Below are 19355 nucleotides of genomic sequence, written 5' to 3' on the forward strand. Positions count from 1 at the left end.
TATGAGTTTCTGTGTGGAATTTGTTGCATGTTTGGTGTTTTTCTTCTTTTCTTTTTTGTTTCATTTTCTAATTGAGAATTTGACTGCTCTGAGAATAGGGAGAGTTTAATTTTCTGCTCGATGTTTAGATTGGTTTCTCTTTCTAATTTCCGTTTTTGTGATGGATTTTCCTTTAAAAACAGTTTCCTTTTGAAAATGTGTTCACTTATCGACTCACTTGTTCCTGGTTGATCCTCAAATCATCAAAGGAAAACGTGGTATTACTGGACAATTAAGTTAAATCTTTTTCAACTTGATCATTTTCATATCTCTGTATCACCTTATGTTTGGTTTATTCACTCATCGATTGTTATTTAATTGTCTTTTTGATTACTCTCATTGATTGACTGAATTTCAATTTGTAATTCATTCATCGAGTCAACGTTTTTATTTAAGAATGGCAACTACTCAACACAGTAAAAAGCGTGTCTGTTACTATTATGATGGTAAGTTGGTTTTCTCTTTTGTTGCTTGTGAATTTTTTTCTCTTCAATTTCTTTATCTTTTTCTCTTTCTCAATCTTTCTTTCTCATTATTTTAACTTCCATTTTTATGTCTATAGACTCTTCTTTTGGTGTATTATCTCTTAGATTTCATTCTTATTTTCTATGTTCCTTTGTGTGTCGATCTCTCTATCTTCCAATGCCGGTTGTTCCAAATAATACAATTTTTCTATTCTCTTTTCTCTTTTCTAGCGGCTACTTGAAGCTACACGATAAAAAATGACATGATAAATGGCTTATCTGTTTTTGGTGAAGATTTTCTAGTATTTGATGGCTTGAATGAATTTTGTCAACTGGAGATTCAGTCGTTGGACTGGTTAATTGGCCATGTGGTCTGCATCATGCAAATAAATCAAAAGCTTCTGGATTTTTTCATGTTAAAGACATCGTTTTAGTTATTCTTGAATTACTCAAATAGCGAGCTTCATACGTTGATGTTGATATTTAATAAGGTAAATTAACTATATTCCCTTCTGTTTGTTTTAAAATTTTGTCTCCTTAAAACACCCCCTGAGTAATTAATTGTACTCTTGTGGACACCTGATGGAGACAAGAATAAGATGATTTCTTAGTAGGAAGCAAGTGGGCTTATATTGTGCCTAACTTAGCGCCGATACATTGAAACAATTGTCTCTTACTGATCTAATCGGTACTTTTATTTTCTCATAGGTTTCCAAATGCAGATGGTGAGCTAAGATCCATGGTTATCTTAATCCTCCATCAAAGTTAACCCATTTTCCAACTTACCTTAAAGGTAAATATACTTGATTTACTTTACAATCTATTCGTTGGCATGAAAATTGCTTCAATGGTCTTTTTAAAAGCCCCACATTTTGGACGCTCATGTTCATGTGGAGTCCTGAGTGAGACTAGAGTAATGTCACATAAATGAGTGCACGAATTGATAACATTCATGCAGCGCCGCAATTTTGATACATTTAGTTTCCTAACCTTATTTTATATTTTATCAACAGAATATTTGATCCAATTGATTTGGTCTACGATTATGTTTGGTCACTTGAAACAATTCTCATATTGTTCATTTAGATTTTTGATGGAAAACAATATCTATTCAAAGATCATTTTCCCAAATTCTTTGACTTTGATATGGTTGATCATTGAAACGGATCGAATTGGATTCGCTATCACTATTTGATAAACTGAAAAGGTGAAAATATGGTGGAAATTTTATTCATTTAAACCATTAAATCACCCAACCTTTTCAACCTTAACAATTGATTTTTAAATTGATGAAATTAAATATATAAAGTGTTGTAAATGTTAACACTAGATGGAGCTGATTATCGTTGAAACGAGTAACCATTTAATGGTTTTTGTTTCCACTCAAAGCTGACACAAAATTATCATTTAAGTTTCTCATCAACACACAATAACTTTCAATTAATTTTGTCAAACAAAAGTGTTAATCTATATAAAAAAAAATAACAGTTCTTGTAACTAATTGATGTCAAATTAACTATGGCGGAAATGGAAGATCAAATTCCGGAAATAGAGCTTATCATCAAGGTAAGAAGAAAATCTTTGTTTCCTTTTCCTCAATTTCTCTCAAAAGCCATGCTTATCTCCTTTAGTGCACAAAGACTTGATCTTTTCTCTCAACCATCTTTTCTTTAAGTAAATATTTTCCATTCTTTTAATTATTTACCTGGAAAGAGAGAGAGAGAGAGAGAGAGAAAGAGAAAAGAACAACTTTTTGTGTCTACCTTTTGTCTCCTTAAAACACCCCCTGAGTAATTAATTGTACTCTTGTGGACACCTGATGGAGACAAGAATAAGATGATTTCTTAGTAGGAAGCATGTGGGCTTATATTGTGCCTAACTTAGCGCCGATACATTGAAACAATTATCAAAATCTAATTGATTGTTATCACTTTTATTTTCTCTCTCAGGCTTCAACTATTGATGGTCGTCGTAAAGGAGCCTGTTTATTTTGCCATGAATATTTCATGGATCTTTATCTATTGGCCGAGTTGAAGACTATCTCATTAAAGGTAAGTTTACATGGTTTTAATAAATTTTTCAGCCTCTACCCAGTTTTAATTATTATATATTTCAGGTTATTGATTAGTTTTTATGGTTTACATTTAAAATTGTGTCAAAAAAAATCGGATGTTTGGTTTTGATTTTGTGTTTTTTTGTGGTTTTGTTAGAAATTGCAATTGATGTGCTGCTTTTGTGGTGGTGTTTGTCGATAACGATAACTATCATGATTTAGCTCTTTTTGATTAATTTTATTGCCATTTCTTCCGTGACTAATCGTGTTCAAGAGCAGAGATTGTATTTCTTTTTTTCTTCTTCCATTTAGTTGTTGAAACTTACTCATATTTGGCTTGTTGATAAAACTACTTCCGTAAACACTTATTAATCGAGTGGTAACTTATTAATTTTTCGTTTCTTTCTTTCTCTCTCTCTCTCTCTCTCTCTTACTCCCTTTTCCCTCTTTCTCTCTTCAGGTTACAACTGTGGACATGTTAAAACCGCCGCCAGATTTTCGTTCCAAATATGATTCAACACCACCACCAATACTTGTTGATGGAGATTTAGCTATTCTTGAGAATGAGAAAATTGAAAGATACATAATGAAAAATATTCCTGGAGGTCACAATCTATTTATCTCTGACAAAGAAACAGCAACTGTCATCGAGAATTTATACAGTGTAAGCGTAATAGACATTTTTTTTTTGCTTCTCACCTACAATACACACACACACATACTTTTTTCTTCATGTTTAATTAAGTTAATTCATTGTCACACACTCTAATCAACCTTTAACTAATTTACTTTTTTTTCCAATCATCATCCTTACTCATCTCTCTGCTCTCTTTCTTTCCTTCTTTTTTTTTGTGTGTATACTTTTTATTAATAGAAATTCAAACTGATGTTTGCCAGGAAAGATGAAATCTCTAAAAGATCCTTGATGAGCCAACTTAGAAACATCAATGAACATTTGGATAAACGCGGATCAAGGTTCTTAACTGGTGACACTATGTGCTGTTTTGATTGTGAATTGATGCCTCGATTACAGCATATCAGAGTAGCTGGAAAATATTTCTGTGAATTTGAAATTCCCGAAGAGTTTTCCGCTCTATGGAGATACATGTACAATATGTATCTTCTTGACGCTTTCACCCAATCCTGTCCATTTGATCAAGATATTATCAATCACTATAAACTTCAACAAGGAACCAAAATGAAGAAACATGAGGAACTTGAGACACCCACATTTACCACCTCAATACCCTCTTCGATTAAAGTTACCAAATGAATTTTCATGAAGATATTGAATATGGTTGAAATTTGAAGAGAAAAGGAAAAATTCAAAACCAATTCAACTAATTATTATACAAAAAGAAATTTTTGTTTTGTCAAATCAAGAATATGTTTTGAAATATTTTTGTTAATTATCTCTCTCTCTCTCTCTCATTGTATATCAAAGAATAGCTGAGATTTAATCTATCAAATCTCCTGGTTATTTCATAAAAAAAGCTCTAGATTCATGTCAATTCGAGTGTTTTTACTTATCAATTACACCTTACAAACTTTAATCTTTTAATTTCTATTTTTTTTCACATTTAAATTGAGTTAATTTAATTGTCAATCTTTCGTTTTTCTCTCTCCCCAATTATCCAAGTTTATCATGTTCTCTGAAAGTTTCAATGCTATTGTAACTTATGCACTTAACCTATTTTCACTAAGTCAATTTACTATATTTATATTAGTTAATTTGTCCATTAAACTCGATAATCAACAATTAACACACAATGATTTTCAGACATTCGGGTCAAGAAAAAAAGATTAGAGAAAATTTTTACGAACTTAGAAAACAAAATCGAAAGAAATAAAAGTTAATCAAATTCGAATGATCGCTAATTAGACGAAGAACAAGTTGACCAGTAAATTAATCGAGTAGCCAAAATAGAAATGCCGATAATTGCGAATCGTTGGATAATAAAAATTCCTATCGAATCACGATCAAGAAAATTTTCTATGATTCGATCAACTAAATTAACTCACCGATTCAATTGAGATTAATTTCTTATCTGAAATGGACTGAAATCTCCCAAGAGATAAATTGGTCATAATAATCAATCGCATAGACAAATTAGCTCTTAAACATGTGATTAGTTGATTGGCTCGTTAATTGTTTAGAAAAATTAATCTTTCTGATAATTTCTGATAATAAAGTTGAGAGAAAAAATTTGGAAATTGCTGTGAGAATAGCGATCCGATTATTTGCTCGAAGTTTAGCTTATTCTATTTTCCCGATCTCTTTATTTTAACTTCGCCTCCATTCAAAGAGTAAAAACCAAGAGAGAGCACAGGAAGGCAAAACTATCAGGCAACATTTTTTTTGGTGTCGCGAGGTGGAGCCACTAGTAGATTTGAAAAGAAAGAGAGAAAAGAAAGAGAAACATAGTAAACTCAATGCAGAACTCAAATCTAATTGTTTTTAATGATTTTAACAATTTTTATAAATTAATTGAGTCTTAATAAGTTCTACAATAGGCGATTTCTCGAATTTCATAAGTTATGTGTGGTTTTATTTACTTTTGTTTATTCTTAAGTATACACTACATTTATACTGAGATAATATATCAATTGAACGGAACATATTAGCTCTGATTTGAAGTGATCTTAAAGGTCTGATTTATAAGATTTGTTTAAGAATTCCCTAATTAATTCGATTAAGTTGAATTAAATCATAAACGAAACAGATATTTCCTAGAAAAGTGCGTTTAAGACTTTCGGGTAAGATGAGCGTTAATGGTTGGAGGTGGAGCTAATAGCTATCCAACACACTTATCCCTGTGTTTGTTTAAATTAGGTTAGGTTAGGTCTTCATTAAAAGGGTCAAAATCGACAGAGGAAGGCCCGGAGGGCCTGGGACAATCAAACGGGCGCACAATTAATCCAAAATTCAGCTTAATTTCAACACTTTGAACTAATGGACACCATCGATAAGTGTGTTGAATAACCACTGGCTCCACCTCCAACCATTAACGCTCATCTTACCGACTTTCGGGCTGATTATTGTTACCGATCGTAAAAATAAAGGTTGAAGGGTAAACTAACCCAACGAGAACTCAATGGGGTTGTAAATGGGAAAAGTGGTTTATTGTTAAGGGTACAATGTATGACCTAAGGATAAAGTTAAACTCAAGAGTCGTAAGAGAAGTGACCCAACTTTACCCTTAGGTTAGGTTTATAAAGAAATAGTCGATGGGCATTGAACTTGTGTGATTGGTCTAACAATATTCGACGATTCGATTTTAAAAAAACTTAATTAATTTATAAAAATTGTTAAAATCATTAAAAACAATTAGATTTGAGTTCTGCATTGAGTTACTATGTTTCTCTTTCTTTTCTCTCTTTCTTTTCAAATCTACTAGTGGCTCTACCTCGCGACACCAAAAAAAATGTTGCCTGATAGTTTTTCTGTTATGTGCTGTCTCTTTCTCTCTACTCTTTGCCTCCATTTGAATTTGTTGTTTGCTTTTTTTCACTGACCAATAATTTATATTTAATTGTCTCTTTAATTACTCTCATTGATTAACTTAAATTGAATTTTAATTTGTATTTCATTTATCGAGTCAACGTTTTCCTTTAAGAATGGCAACTACTCAGCACAGTAAAAAGCGTGTCTGTTACTATTATGATGGTAAGTTGGTTTTCTCTTTTGTTGCTTGTGAATTTTTTTCTCTTCATTTTCTTTATCTTTTTCTCTTTCTCGGTCTTTCTTTCTCTTTCTTTTATGGTCTTTCTTTTAACTTCCATCTTTATTTCTATTGACTCTTCTTTTGGTCTTTATTTTCTTCTCTATGACATTACACCCTTTCCTTGATTCAATTTGATTCTACATTGTAGTCTATCGGTTTGGTGTAATATCTCTTAGATTTCATACTGATTTTCTATGTTGCCTTGTTCTCTATCTCTCAATATTCCAATGCCGGTTGTGTGTTTTTTGTCTACTTCATTTAATCATACAAATTTAATTTTCTTTCTACTCCATCTTAGGTGATATTGGAAATTATTATTATGGCCAAGGTCATCCAATGAAGCCACACCGAATTCGAATGGCTCACAATTTAGTTCTTAACTATGGATTATATCGTAAAATGGAAATCTATGTATGTGTCTCTTTGATTTGTCTTTCCACTTTTACCCTTTGGATATTTCAATTGTTTTCCAAATACATTAAATTTGTATTTCATTTTTTTTCTCAATCTCTTTTACAGCGACCCCATAAAGCTACACAGGAAGAAATGACTAAATATCATAGTGATGATTACATTCGCTTTTTAAGGAGCATCAGACCTGACAATATGAGCGAGTACAATAAGCAAATGCAAAGATGTAAGCTAAATTTGATTCCAAATCTACTCGTAAAAACGTAGCTTATTTTTTTTGTCTTTACAATGTCCTGTGAGCAAAAAGGCAAAATTTTCTAGGCTCAGTTGTATTGAATTTAATTTTCCCTCTGGAACAAATTTTCCTCCATTTTTACCATATTTTTTATAGTCAATGTTGGTGAAGATTGTCCAGTATTTGATGGATTATATGAATTTTGTCAACTATCAACTGGAGGTTCAGTCGCTGGAGCGGTTAAACTCAACAAACAAGCCGCAGATATTGCAGTTAATTGGTCTGGTGGTCTGCATCATGCAAAAAAATCAGAAGCCTCTGGATTTTGTTATGTTAATGACATCGTTCTTGCTATTCTTGAATTACTCAAGTATCATCAGCGAGTTTTATACATTGATATTGATATTCATCACGGTGATGGAGTTGAAGAAGCATTTTATACCACTGATAGAGTGATGACCGCCTCATTCCATAAGTATGGTGAATATTTCCCTGGTACTGGTGATCTCAGAGATATTGGTGCTGGTAAGGGTAAATATTATGCTGTCAATTTCCCTCTTCGTGATGGTATTGACGATGAAGCCTATGAAAGTATCTTCCAGCCTCTCATTTCAAAAGTAAGTTTTTTTCCCCTTCAAAATTGAACCAATCTAATGATTGGATAATAAATGTTCAATAAATTGATGAAAAATTGTTTTTCTCATTCATCAGGTAATGGAAATGTATCAACCAAGTGCGGTTGTTTTACAATGTGGTGCTGACTCTTTGTCAGGAGATCGATTGGGTTGTTTCAATTTAACCCTTAAGGGACATGGTAAATGTGTCGAATTTGTTAAAAAGTACAATTTACCATTACTTTTAGTCGGTGGAGGAGGTTACACAATTCGTAATGTTGCTCGATGTTGGACTCATGAGACTGCCGTTGCTCTTAATTGTGAAATACCCAATGGTGAGACTCAAATTTCCTAATCATTTTTGATATTCTTTTGACAATTGTTTCTTTCTCTTCTCACCTCTCCTAGAGCTCCCATATAATGACTACTTTGAATATTTCGGACCTGATTTTAAATTACACATTAGTCCATCTAATATGGCTAATCAAAATTCACCTGAATATCTTGAAAAAATCAAGTAAGTTGAAATAGTTAAATTTAATCTAATTCCATCGAAAGCAATAATTATTGATTAAATGTCTATTATTTTCCTGTTTCCTATTAGAACTCGGCTTTATGAGAATCTTCGTATGTTACCCCATGCGCCTGGTATTCAACAAACTGTCATACCCGAGGATGCACTTAATGAAGATAGTGAAGATGAAGATAAACAAGATCCAGATGAAAGGATTAGCATTCGTGCTTCCGAAAAGCGAATCGCCAAAGATGAGGAATTTTCTGACTCTGAAGATGAAGGTGACGGTCGTCGAGATATTCGAACCCATAAACCCAGTAAGCCTAAAAGAGCAAAGGTTGATGGTGAAACGGTTAATAAAAGGCCGGAGGATAAAAAAACTGATGAAATTCCAGAAGAAGCAAAGACTGAAGGAGAGATTGAGAAAGATGTTGTAATGAATACAAATTCACAATCTTCGGAATCAGTTAAAGACCAAGAATCAAGTAAAGAAGCGGTCAAAGAGACACCAATGGATCAAGCAAGCGCTGGAGACACAGCCACTGACAATGGAACCCCTGCTACCAAGGAGTCATCATCCAATGAATCTAAATCAGAAACACGGAGATCGTTAGAGTTAAAATGAATACTCACTTGGGCTATTTTAATAAATCTCAATCTCCATCTTAAATATTATACAAATATGCAGTTTCAATGGACAAAACAATAACAGAAAACAACAAAAAAAAAATATTAATACGCATCATCATCACCAATACCTTCCCATTCATACATATAAACACACGCGAACAAACAATTAGCAATCCAATCGCTAATCACACACAATTCACACACATTAAGCATCCAGTGAGACTCATTTCAATATGAAAAAAATGAAGGAATCGATCGACTGGATTAAGATGAATCACTCAATTGTTTTTTTCTTCAATGATAATGTCGCAAATCAATGATCCCTTTCCAAACCCTCTCTCTCTCTCTCTTTCACTTCTTGTGCTTAATCGTTCAATTTGGTTTGTGTCTTCGATACGAAAAACAATGACCAGAATAGGTCATTTTCGAGCGTCCCACCAGATTGTCTCATCACAATCAATCATCATCATCACCATCACGATTCACATCATCTTTACTTTTTTTATACAAAATCTCATGGAAATTCAATGAGATTATCTCATTGGAAGATGAGATTAGTTTACAATATACTTTTGACCTTTTCTATTCTCCTCATTATCTTAGTATTTTGAATTATCCAATTTCCGCCATTCTTCATGTTTCCTTCTCCCTCCCTCTCTCTCTCTCTCTCTCTCCCTACAATTAAAATGTTCATTAATCACTAATTAATATGGATGAAGAAGGATAAATTTACATTGATTAAATTAGTTTATCTTCCAATCTGATTTGTTTCTGTTGAGTTTCCATGTTGACCTTTCCGACTCTTTTGTTCAGTGTATCTTTTTTTTTAATCAACAATTAACTAATTGTGGTTTTCATAAAAACGAATTAATTTATCCCTTACACTCTCAATCTCTTGTAAGACAATTAAGTTTATTTGATTGCTAATTTCTGATGCTCTTTTAATTTTTACCCGATAAAAGTGAAACAATTAGCAATCATTATTGAACAAATTTGTTATAATTGAATCAATTTGAAAACTATTTTATTTATTTTGTTTAATTGTTTTACTATCAAAAAAAATAATCCCAATAATTGAATCATTGAATTTCTTAAACAAATTACAATTAGTTAAATAATAATTATAAATGAAAATGATTGAAAATTTTGATTAGAAGCAGCATGAAAAAAAAGGTTGATTGTGATTTAGTTAATTGTGTTAGTTTTGAAGGGCACAAAAGGATTGTAATAATTTAGGATTTGATGGTGGTTAAATTGTTACAATCAAGAAGACTGATTAAGCTGATTAAGAGTAATTGTAATTGATTGATGAGGTTGATGGGAAATGAAAAAGTTTTGTTTGAAAAGCAATTGAATTAAAAATCTAACAATCTATTTAATTGTTTTAACAATTAAGCCGTACAATTAATTTATTGTTTCTCTTGATGATTGTCACCATAATTGCGGCACAATTAGGATATAATAGTTAATAATTAACTTAACAATTTACTCTTAATCAACAAATTTATAATTTTGTTTTCTTGCTTCTTTAAACACAATTGAATTTACTTTAATTATGATTAAATCATTGATTTGTTGCTTAACAATTATCATTATTTTCACTCGTAATCACAGTCGGTTGATTAGTTGATTTAGCGAGAAGTGAAACACTCTCAGGACAATTAGTTAAATTATTAGTTAAATCATCAGCAATCTCATTGTTAATCCATTGATTTGGTGATTGAATTGATTTGTTATAATTAAAATTAAGTGATTGATTAAGAAGATGATCTGAAAGGTGAGATGAAGATGAGTGAGAATTATTTTGATTGTGATTAAGATGATGATGATTAAGGTGATGATGGTGATTATTGTGAGAATGATTAGTTGATTGTGATTGTGATTTTAAATTATCACCAATTAAGCTTTCGGTTAGTTGATCAACTTGAATTGATTTTGAACAATCACCATTGGCCACTGATTGTTGGTCCATTAGATTTCTGCTTTGATTACTTGGATTGACAATTAGTGATTGATTTAATTGTGATGATCGATTTCGTTGAATAACAATTATTGGAATCATAATTAAGGCTCCAATGAATGGAGGTAAACCAGCAATTAAGAAAGCATAAAAGTAATCACCATTTAAATCATACAAGTAACCTGAAAGTAATTAACAAGATTGACAATTAGAAATCAAATAAATCATTTACAATTAGTTAATTAGCCAAAAAAAAACAAGAGTAACAATTAAATCCGTTATCAAGGTGATCAAATATACTTTTAGTTTTAATTGGTTGTCGACCAATTTGATTAAGATAATTGATTACAATTAACATTGGACTTTTTTTTCCTTATCATAAATTAATAATTATCTTTAATTTAGTGCGTAATTAACTTAATTGTTAACACATTAATCAAGATAATCAATGGTTTGATTAAAAAGCTTGTGACTGTTGCATGTTCATCAAAATGACTTTTTTTTGTACCAATTTGCTGATTGTTGTTTGATTGTATCAAAAGTTTTTTTTTGTTGATTGTGTTAATTTACGTAAACAGAGTGATTTAATTAACCACAACAATTTAATTTAATTTGATTGGAATCAAGGTCTAAAACTTTTCACAAATCAAAATAAAAGTTACGAATTAATAACAAAAAAAGTTTACTAACGAAACTTTTTTTTCCCCATTGGAAATGATTCTCGTGATGATTAACTAAATCATCACAATTAACTTAATCATATTGATACTGATTATATTCACACGATCTAGTTTTTTTCCTTGTTAATTGAATCAAGAGTATTTGTAACAATTATGATTAACAATTAAGTGGTTAAATCTTCACACACAACTTAAGTCAAGAAATTGATTGTTAATCAATCAAATCACACAACTTTTTGATTAATTAATTAAGTGAGAAACAATCATGTTAATCATGATAATTGTTCATTTTCTGTAAATTAAGCAAAATTGAATTAACTAATCAAGGAGTTAACTGTTAACACTGTTAATCAATCAATATTAATCCAATTAAATCAAGATTAATGAGATAACAAGTTAATTAGTCAACAATTACAATTGAATTAGTTTTAATTTCAATTTGTACCAACCAACAATTTAATAAATATATATATATAAATTGTTGAAAAGTTGATTAAACTTGATTGTGATCAAGACGGTCAAAGGTTATAATCAATACACTTTATAATTAAATAAATTGTTATCAATTATTTCAATCTAAATGATTAGTTAATTGTTTGAGTGAGAGAGAGAGACACTTAAGTGTGATGATTATAATTGTGTTTAAGGCCTTAAGGCCTTTGTAATTAAATCAATCAACAATATTAATCTAACCTCCTACAATGATTAAAAAAATAAATTGTCACAATTAAGCAAACAATCAAAATCTGTAAATATAACAACGATATTGGTAAATAATGATTAAGGTAAATAACAAACATTTCATTATAATAACAATTAACTTATTGATGGTATACACTTACAATTAATTGCATCTAAATCATGATAATCAGAGTCTTAATCAATTATATAACCTGTTAATTGTTATGTAATTAACTGGATAATCTATTTTTATTTTTATTCTCACTTTTAATTGTCACTTATTACCGGAGGAAAATGAAAAGACAATTAAATCAATCGTCTCGACAGAAAAAAAATTAACTTAATCATTGATTGTTAATTGTTTACCATTTAATTGTGTGTGTTTGTGTGTATTTATATTGATTGAACCTCAATTGGTATTTAATTGTTTGTTTGTCGAGTGTAGCAATTTAATTTAATCGTAATAATTTTAACCTGTTTCGTTTAGTTTATTGTAACAACCAAATCAAACACTTAATTAATTTGATATAAATATAAAATTAATGTGTTAAGTTGATTGGGTTTCACTTAATTGTTACAAGTGATTAATCAATTGAGAGTCGATGACAATTAATGATTAATTGTTGGCCCATTAATGTAAGTCTAGAGTAACAACAACAACAACAAGAGGAACAGGAAATTTAAAATCAACCAAACAATCAGCTGATTGTTGAGTAAATTATCAACTTATCGTTTTAATTGTCTCAAATGATCACAATTAGTTAATCATCAAGACTTGACACTCTTGTATACTAATATATACATAAGTTAATCCTCAATATAATATCAAAAGAGTTAATTGTTTGCAATGGGATTTTCATTAATTGTCTAATTGGGATTAGAATTGGGATTTTAATTGTTAACTCTCAACACTCTTAATATCAAATTAGACCAAATTGAGGAGAGATTTTAATTAATATACAAAAATTATAACAACCAGAGTATCTCGAGGATAGGATAAAGTTAATTGTTTCGAGGATCCTGATTAGCAATAAGAAACAGAGATCGAAAGTGATCAAGATAAGAAAGCATAATATTGAAGATTAACTAAATTAACTTTTAATCAAAGTGCTCAAAATGGTTTAACTGATTGTTTTTGTAGGTTAATTTAATCTTATTCTTGGATATTATTAGTTACATACACAGAGAGAGATTAGATTTTCTCATATTTACCTTGTATAACTTGAGAAGCTTTCACTTTCCTTACTAATAATCAATCTTAATCCTCTTAATGATTGATCAATTTTTTCATCTTCTCTTCAACAATATACTTATCCAATATATTGATTGTCGGATTAATTAATTGTGAGAAAAAAAAATGGATATTAGTTTTATCTAATTGAAGAACGAGTTGTTCAAATTGTACAATTGTTACAATCACAATTACGATAAGAGGCCTTACATTGTTAGCTACCTTTAAGAATTATATAAAATAATTGTGATCATCATCACATTGACAGAGTGATGATGATGATGATTATTGATCAGTGATCAACGATCAAACTGATCAAATTAAATACAAAGAAATTAACGGTAAAAACACTTGAAATGTTACGGGTATTTTTCCTTGGCTACTAATACACTTGTTATGGTGTAAGAGGCAATTAAATGTTAACCCGTCAGGGAGATATTTAAGATAATCAACAATTAAGTCAATTATTTTATACAATAAATGGAGAAATAATTAGTAAATTTAATTCTCTCAATGGTTATGACAATTAGGAGGGAAGATTATTCAGTTATTTCGATAATATTAAGATGGCGACTCAGTAGAAAATCGTTACTCAATTGATAACTGTTTCTATCGTTTTCGTTATGTTGTTGTTGTTGTTGTTGTTGTTTGATTTTCTATCTGTTAAATTGTTGGTCTTTTACACTTGATTTTTTGTTGGAGTAATTTAATGATTCAATTGTTTCCATGTTATTAATTTTCTATTGTTATGATTTGTCTTACCTGCCAATGGAGGACCAACCATGAAAGGTATCGAACTGAGACCAAGGACGAATCCGATTGCTTGTGATGCTCCTTCTTTACCTACCAGATAATAAGCGACTGGACCCATTAGGGAGACAAAACAACCATCGAAAAGGCCAAAAATGGCACAAAGAATGAGTAAAAGAACGTAACTTTTGGCAACCGTGAATAGCATCGTCGATGCGCCCAAGGCTAGAAGAGCAATTTGTTGAAGTACAATCGGATTAACTGATTGTATATCAGAGATTTGTCCGAAAACCAATCGACCGATTCCGGAAGTTGCACCAATACAGGTAACAAGAAGTTCATTATTTGATCCTGGTAGAATGTCGGAAGCGTGTTTCACCAAATGAAAATGAGGGACAAAGTAACCAAAAAGTGCCGTTGGAACTGAGATAACCCAGAGTAAGTACAATGGATTCTTCCAAATTGTATAGTTAATCAAATTTCGTTGACGATTATTCTTATTATTATTCTTATTATTAGTATAAGATGAAGATGAATCTGAACAAGTTGTTGTTACTTGTGAATATGAATGATGATTAGATGATGAGGAAGATGTTGAATGATGAGAAGTGAGATTATTATTATTATGATGATGATGATTATTGGTGGTGATTGGATATTGTTCCGAATCATAAGCAGAATTATTCATATTAGAATTATTAATTTTGTATCTATTATTTGAAGAATTGATGTATTCATGTTTCTCTTTAAAGGTGAGAGCACAAATCATCAATACAGAGATTAGAAGACTAAGCAAACGAAGAGCAAAATATAATGAGAATCTATTGAGAAGCTGTTGTAGACAAATAGGTAGAATCATGGTGAACACTGAGGAACCTGCGGTGACAATTCCATTGACCAGGCCAAGATTTTCGGTAAAATAGTGACCTAGAATAACCAGTGAAGGTGCATAGCAAAGGGAGACCCCGAATCCAACAAGGACACCATAAGTTAGATACAGTTGATAGATGGAAGTGGAAAAGGACGAGGCAAACATCCCGACGGCGGCAATAAGACCGCCGATGAATGAGGTCGCTCGGATTCCGCATTTATCCGTGATAATGGACGATAATGCCGAACATGCAAAAGTGGTTCCTATCAAAATGGATCCAACCAAAGCTGTAGATCAAAATTTCGGAGAGAGAGAGAGAGAAAAAAGCAAAACAATTAGAACTCGAAAAGTGAACTAATTTAGATGACAGATCAACGAGAGTTCGAGAGCCTCAGTTATCCTAAATTCATTGATCAACAATTAACTTTGAATCAAGAATATTATCATTGTGAATTGTTCATTTTCTCATTCACTATCATTTATCATTACGTCAATTGTATCGCTTTTTAATTGTTAACAATCAACAATTTAAACAATCACATGGTATCGATTGTTGTTGTTGTTGTTTAGTTTTGAATTTATTGACAATTAACTGATTAGAATCAACAAAATAATCAACCCAGAAGTAAATGAAGATGACCAAGGTTACAATAATTTACACTTGATATCAAATTTAATTTACTAATCATCATTTAAAAGGGATCACAATCTGATTGATTTAATGTGATTAAATGTGATACTCAGGGAATGATTTAGTTTATTAATATACTAATTTGATTGACATTTCAAGGTTAATTTTAACAAATTTATCGCCAATTCCTCCAATCAGGTAACAATAGGAAGACAATCAAAGTTAATTTAGTTGATTGTTGGTGATTAAAAAAAAAATGAGCAAAAATATTATCATGAGAGATGCAAACACAATTTAAATCGCAATCAAACAACATTAATTAGATCATATTTTGATGTAATAACAATTAGTTTCATTTACAATTAAAATTTATTTATCTATTTATTTACTATCACATATTCACAATGTAATAGCAATTAACTGGGTAACAATTTAAAACTAATTAATCGCTTCAACATTGATTTAATTTTGGGAAAATTTTCTTCTAATTGTAAACATTTGATATTTATTTTTAGGATCATCATGAAGCTAATGTCGTGATCATGGCTTGTGATTAATTGAAATTATTTAAACAACAACAGTTGAAGTTGTAAATAAATCGCTGTTAATTAATTGTTGTAAACAAGAATTAACCAAATTAACTTTAACTTTTTGCAGATGAGTCTCATTGTTTATCGCCATCGTCATCATCTTCATTTCAACCCTATGGGACTTAAAAGTATGCAAAGTTGTAACAATTGGTTAATTGCCAGGTAATTGTTGCAATGATCAAACAATTGAGAAATTGCAATTCAACAATTTGTTGATTTTGTTGATACTTTTTTACTTTTTTCCCCAACTTTGTATATAAATTTGGTTACAAATTTAAATTGCAATCCAATGATAGATGTTTAAATTGATTGTAATTAATTACTCTCATAATATTGTCAATGGCAACGATTGGTTATTGTAAATTAATTGTTGACAACTAAATTAACTAACTGCATAATCTTAATTTTCATCGCATCTTTCACTCCACAGATTATGATTGGTGAATGCGGATACAAATGAAAATGATGAGATGCTCTGTCTAAAATTTGATCATCCTCATCATCATCATCATCATCATCATCTCTCTCTCTCTCTCTCTCTCTCTTTGATTTTTATGGATCAAATCCAAATAGGAAGATACATTTAATCATCAGCAAGGACAAGAAGATGAAGAGGTCAGAGTCTTGTTGTTAAGGAGACATTTCCTCCCACCCTAAGCAACAGTAGCATCTTCATCATCTTCATCCTCATCCTCATCCTTATCTCCATCATCACCAACAACATAATTTACTTGAAAAATGAACATTTAATAATTTCAATGATATAAACCTTAACCCTCATCACCTCGAGAATGATCATCATCCAGTTAATTGATTTATAAATTGTAACAACCAATTCAATAACCTTTATCTCATTTAATCCTTTAGTTGTTGAGGAAAAAATCTCATCACAATTATAACTATTTTTTGCCAATGAACTATTGGATATTTTTAGATGATATTGATGAGGAAAAATGGATGATGATAATAATGATAATGATGATGATGAAAAAATCAAAGTAAAAAAGACATTTCCCCGTTTTAATCATCATTGACGTATTCCCTTGTCATCTCTATCATTCTTCATCCAATCTCAATGTTAAAGAATTGAATTGTTCTCAATTATTCATCCTCACGAACAGATTATCATGATGACAATTCAAGATTATCATCATTTCGCAAGGAGAGAGAGAGAGAGAGTTGAGATTCTCCCTGATTATACTCAGGAAATTTTCACTAATTCAAGTACATGATGATTATTGAATAATAATCGTCCAAGAAAAAGTTATTGTTACACCTTGTTTATTAATAGACAATCAATTGAGCTAATTGTCATTTGAATCAATTCAATTTACAGTCACAATTAATTGATAAATATTCATTAGCCTTAAAGTATTACAATGATGATAAAATCCTTGAAGGAGGAAGATGAAAGTTTATCCTCATCATTTATCATCATCATCATCACAATTTAATATTTTATTTCTTGCAAAATCAATAACATTAAATTTCAATTTCAATTAATTGTGTTAATTGGCATCATGATTGACTTTCTATCATTACTTCAATGTTAATTAGTTAACCCAAATTAAAAATCAGTGGGTTTCTCATTGATACAATTCAATGTTATGAAGAAGAAGAAGAAAAAAACTCCAGCAATTAAGTTAATTGTTAGGTAAACGTCTTGGAAACAATTTTTTCTTGGCTTACTAAATTCACTTTGTTCAATGATAATTAAAGCCTTGAGAGGGCAACAGTAAATTATGATGATGATGATGATAAATCCTTGACTTTCATCATCATCATCATTATCCAAGGGTAAGATGATATTGAGGATTAAGATGAGATTAAAGGGAAAAGGATTAACCTGGTTTATAACAACAACAATTAGTGATCATATAACATTATTTAACTGTTGTTATAAACCAATCAGCTAAATGAATGATGATCATGATGATAATTATTATAATCGATTCAAGATGAAATCGATTCAAAGTATAATTTCATTGACTGGGAGTTTTAAGTTATCGTCAAGTGTATTGATTATTAATTAAATTGTCATTCTAATTGTTGGTTAACAATTAACTTACATGTTTGTAAAGCAGCATCTTTGGTTTCACCTTCAAAACTTTTATGAAGATAAACATAAAGAACACCAAATGAATTAATCACCCCAAAGATAATCCCATTGGTTAAAAAAGATGCTAATATAACAAGATATCGGTGAGTTAACAGGCTTTTAATGTGATCCGTTAATCGGCCATGAACTTGATTCCTATTGGTATTGTTATTAGTTTGATTGTTACAATTAATCATGATTGTTTCGGTGTGATGAGGATGCGATGTTGATAATTTACCAATACGAAACTTATGATAATGGTTATGGCGATTGGGTTGATTAATTGATCACCAATTAATGTAGACTAATGATTGATTATCACACTAAAAAGTTGAAATAATAATGATAAAACAAAAACAATGAAACAATTAACTGAAATGCTATTTAAATCAATACAAAGGGAAATCAGTTTGTTGATTGTCACAATTAAGTTTTGGTTAAATTTTGCTTGTTACTTTACAATCAAATTTTGTTGTGAGTTTAGTGTCAATGATTGAGTTTTTTTGTCACAATCTCTTAGGAAGATGATGAGGATGATATTAAAAGAAAGAGAGATAGAAAGAGGGAGAAAGAGAGAGAGAGAGAGAGAGAGAGAGAGAGAGATGATAAAAATTAGAAAAAAAGAGTTGAATGGAAAAAAATTATTCGGATTATCGTCTACTTTATATACACTTTTTCACTCTCACTCGAGAGCTCCCTCACTCTCTCTCTCTCTCTCTCTCATTATCTCTCTATCTTCATCTCTCTCTCTCTCTCTCTCTCTCTCTACTTATCATCTCGAAAATTTATCTTTCTTTTTCCTCTTTCTTTTATCACGATAGATTTAATTTGATTTACTTACCCACAGCTTCAGATTATTAACGTTTCCTTATTGTACCTTAATCATTTAACCATCAGGAGAGAAACAGTTGATTAACTTTTGACACCACAATCAAATTAACACGATCATCAAAATATTAGATTATCAATTGATTAGTTGATTGTTGTCAATCCAATATACAAAAATTGAGAGTAAAGTTGTTCACTTCTTCCCCTTTTAATTGTAAAAACAAAACAGAAAAACTAATCATCACAATTTAAGTCTCTTGGTTTTCACTTGTAACGGTTTCTTATTCATTATCATTCATTGGATGATGATGATGATGATGATTATCATCCAATGTTTTTTGCTTTTCTCT

At 30.5% G+C, this 19355-nt stretch overlaps 3 protein-coding genes across 5 annotated transcripts; 2 read left to right on the plus strand and 1 right to left on the minus strand.

The window, feature by feature from the left end:
- The first annotated feature begins 211 nt into the window (after positions 1-211).
- On the plus strand, positions 212-9567 carry LOC128392000 (probable histone deacetylase 1-B). 2 transcript variants are annotated; one of them, XM_053351979.1, is made up of 7 exons: positions 212-485; positions 6580-6692; positions 6801-6918; positions 7084-7544; positions 7639-7876; positions 7950-8058; positions 8146-9567. In XM_053351979.1, exons 1-7 carry the CDS (start codon positions 437-439, stop codon positions 8678-8680), a joined length of 1623 nt encoding a protein of 540 aa, XP_053207954.1. In that variant the 5' UTR covers positions 212-436; the 3' UTR covers positions 8681-9567. The 2 variants fall into 2 exon arrangements, with proteins under 2 accessions (XP_053207954.1, XP_053207947.1); XM_053351972.1 differs by lacking the exon at positions 212-485 and adding an exon at positions 6039-6223.
- On the plus strand, positions 1054-4109 carry LOC128392027 (chloride intracellular channel exc-4-like). Its single transcript, XM_053352008.1, has 5 exons — positions 1054-1296; positions 1517-2069; positions 2453-2554; positions 3017-3220; positions 3431-4109. The coding sequence occupies exons 2-5, from the start codon at positions 2022-2024 to the stop codon at positions 3827-3829; spliced, it is 753 nt and encodes a 250-aa protein (XP_053207983.1). The 5' UTR covers positions 1054-1296; positions 1517-2021; the 3' UTR covers positions 3830-4109.
- A 138-nt stretch (positions 9568-9705) lies between the features above and the next one.
- On the minus strand, positions 9706-19351 carry LOC128391983 (monocarboxylate transporter 10-like). Of its 2 annotated transcripts, XM_053351961.1 has the most exons (4): positions 19019-19351; positions 18149-18500; positions 14000-15145; positions 9706-10827 (listed from the first exon to the last, which is right to left on the minus strand). In XM_053351961.1, the coding sequence occupies exons 2-4, from the start codon at positions 18372-18374 to the stop codon at positions 10265-10267; spliced, it is 1935 nt and encodes a 644-aa protein (XP_053207936.1). In that variant the 5' UTR covers positions 18375-18500; positions 19019-19351; the 3' UTR covers positions 9706-10264. The 2 variants fall into 2 exon arrangements, with proteins under 2 accessions (XP_053207936.1, XP_053207929.1); XM_053351954.1 differs by lacking the exon at positions 19019-19351 and having other exon boundaries at positions 18149-18787.
- Between the last annotated feature and the right edge of the window lie 4 nt (positions 19352-19355).

The sequence above is a fragment of the Panonychus citri genome, unplaced genomic scaffold (assembly GCF_014898815.1).
Source record: "Panonychus citri isolate SS breed McGregor unplaced genomic scaffold, ASM1489881v1 Contig00011, whole genome shotgun sequence".
Classification (NCBI taxonomy): Eukaryota; Metazoa; Arthropoda; class Arachnida; order Trombidiformes; family Tetranychidae; genus Panonychus; species Panonychus citri.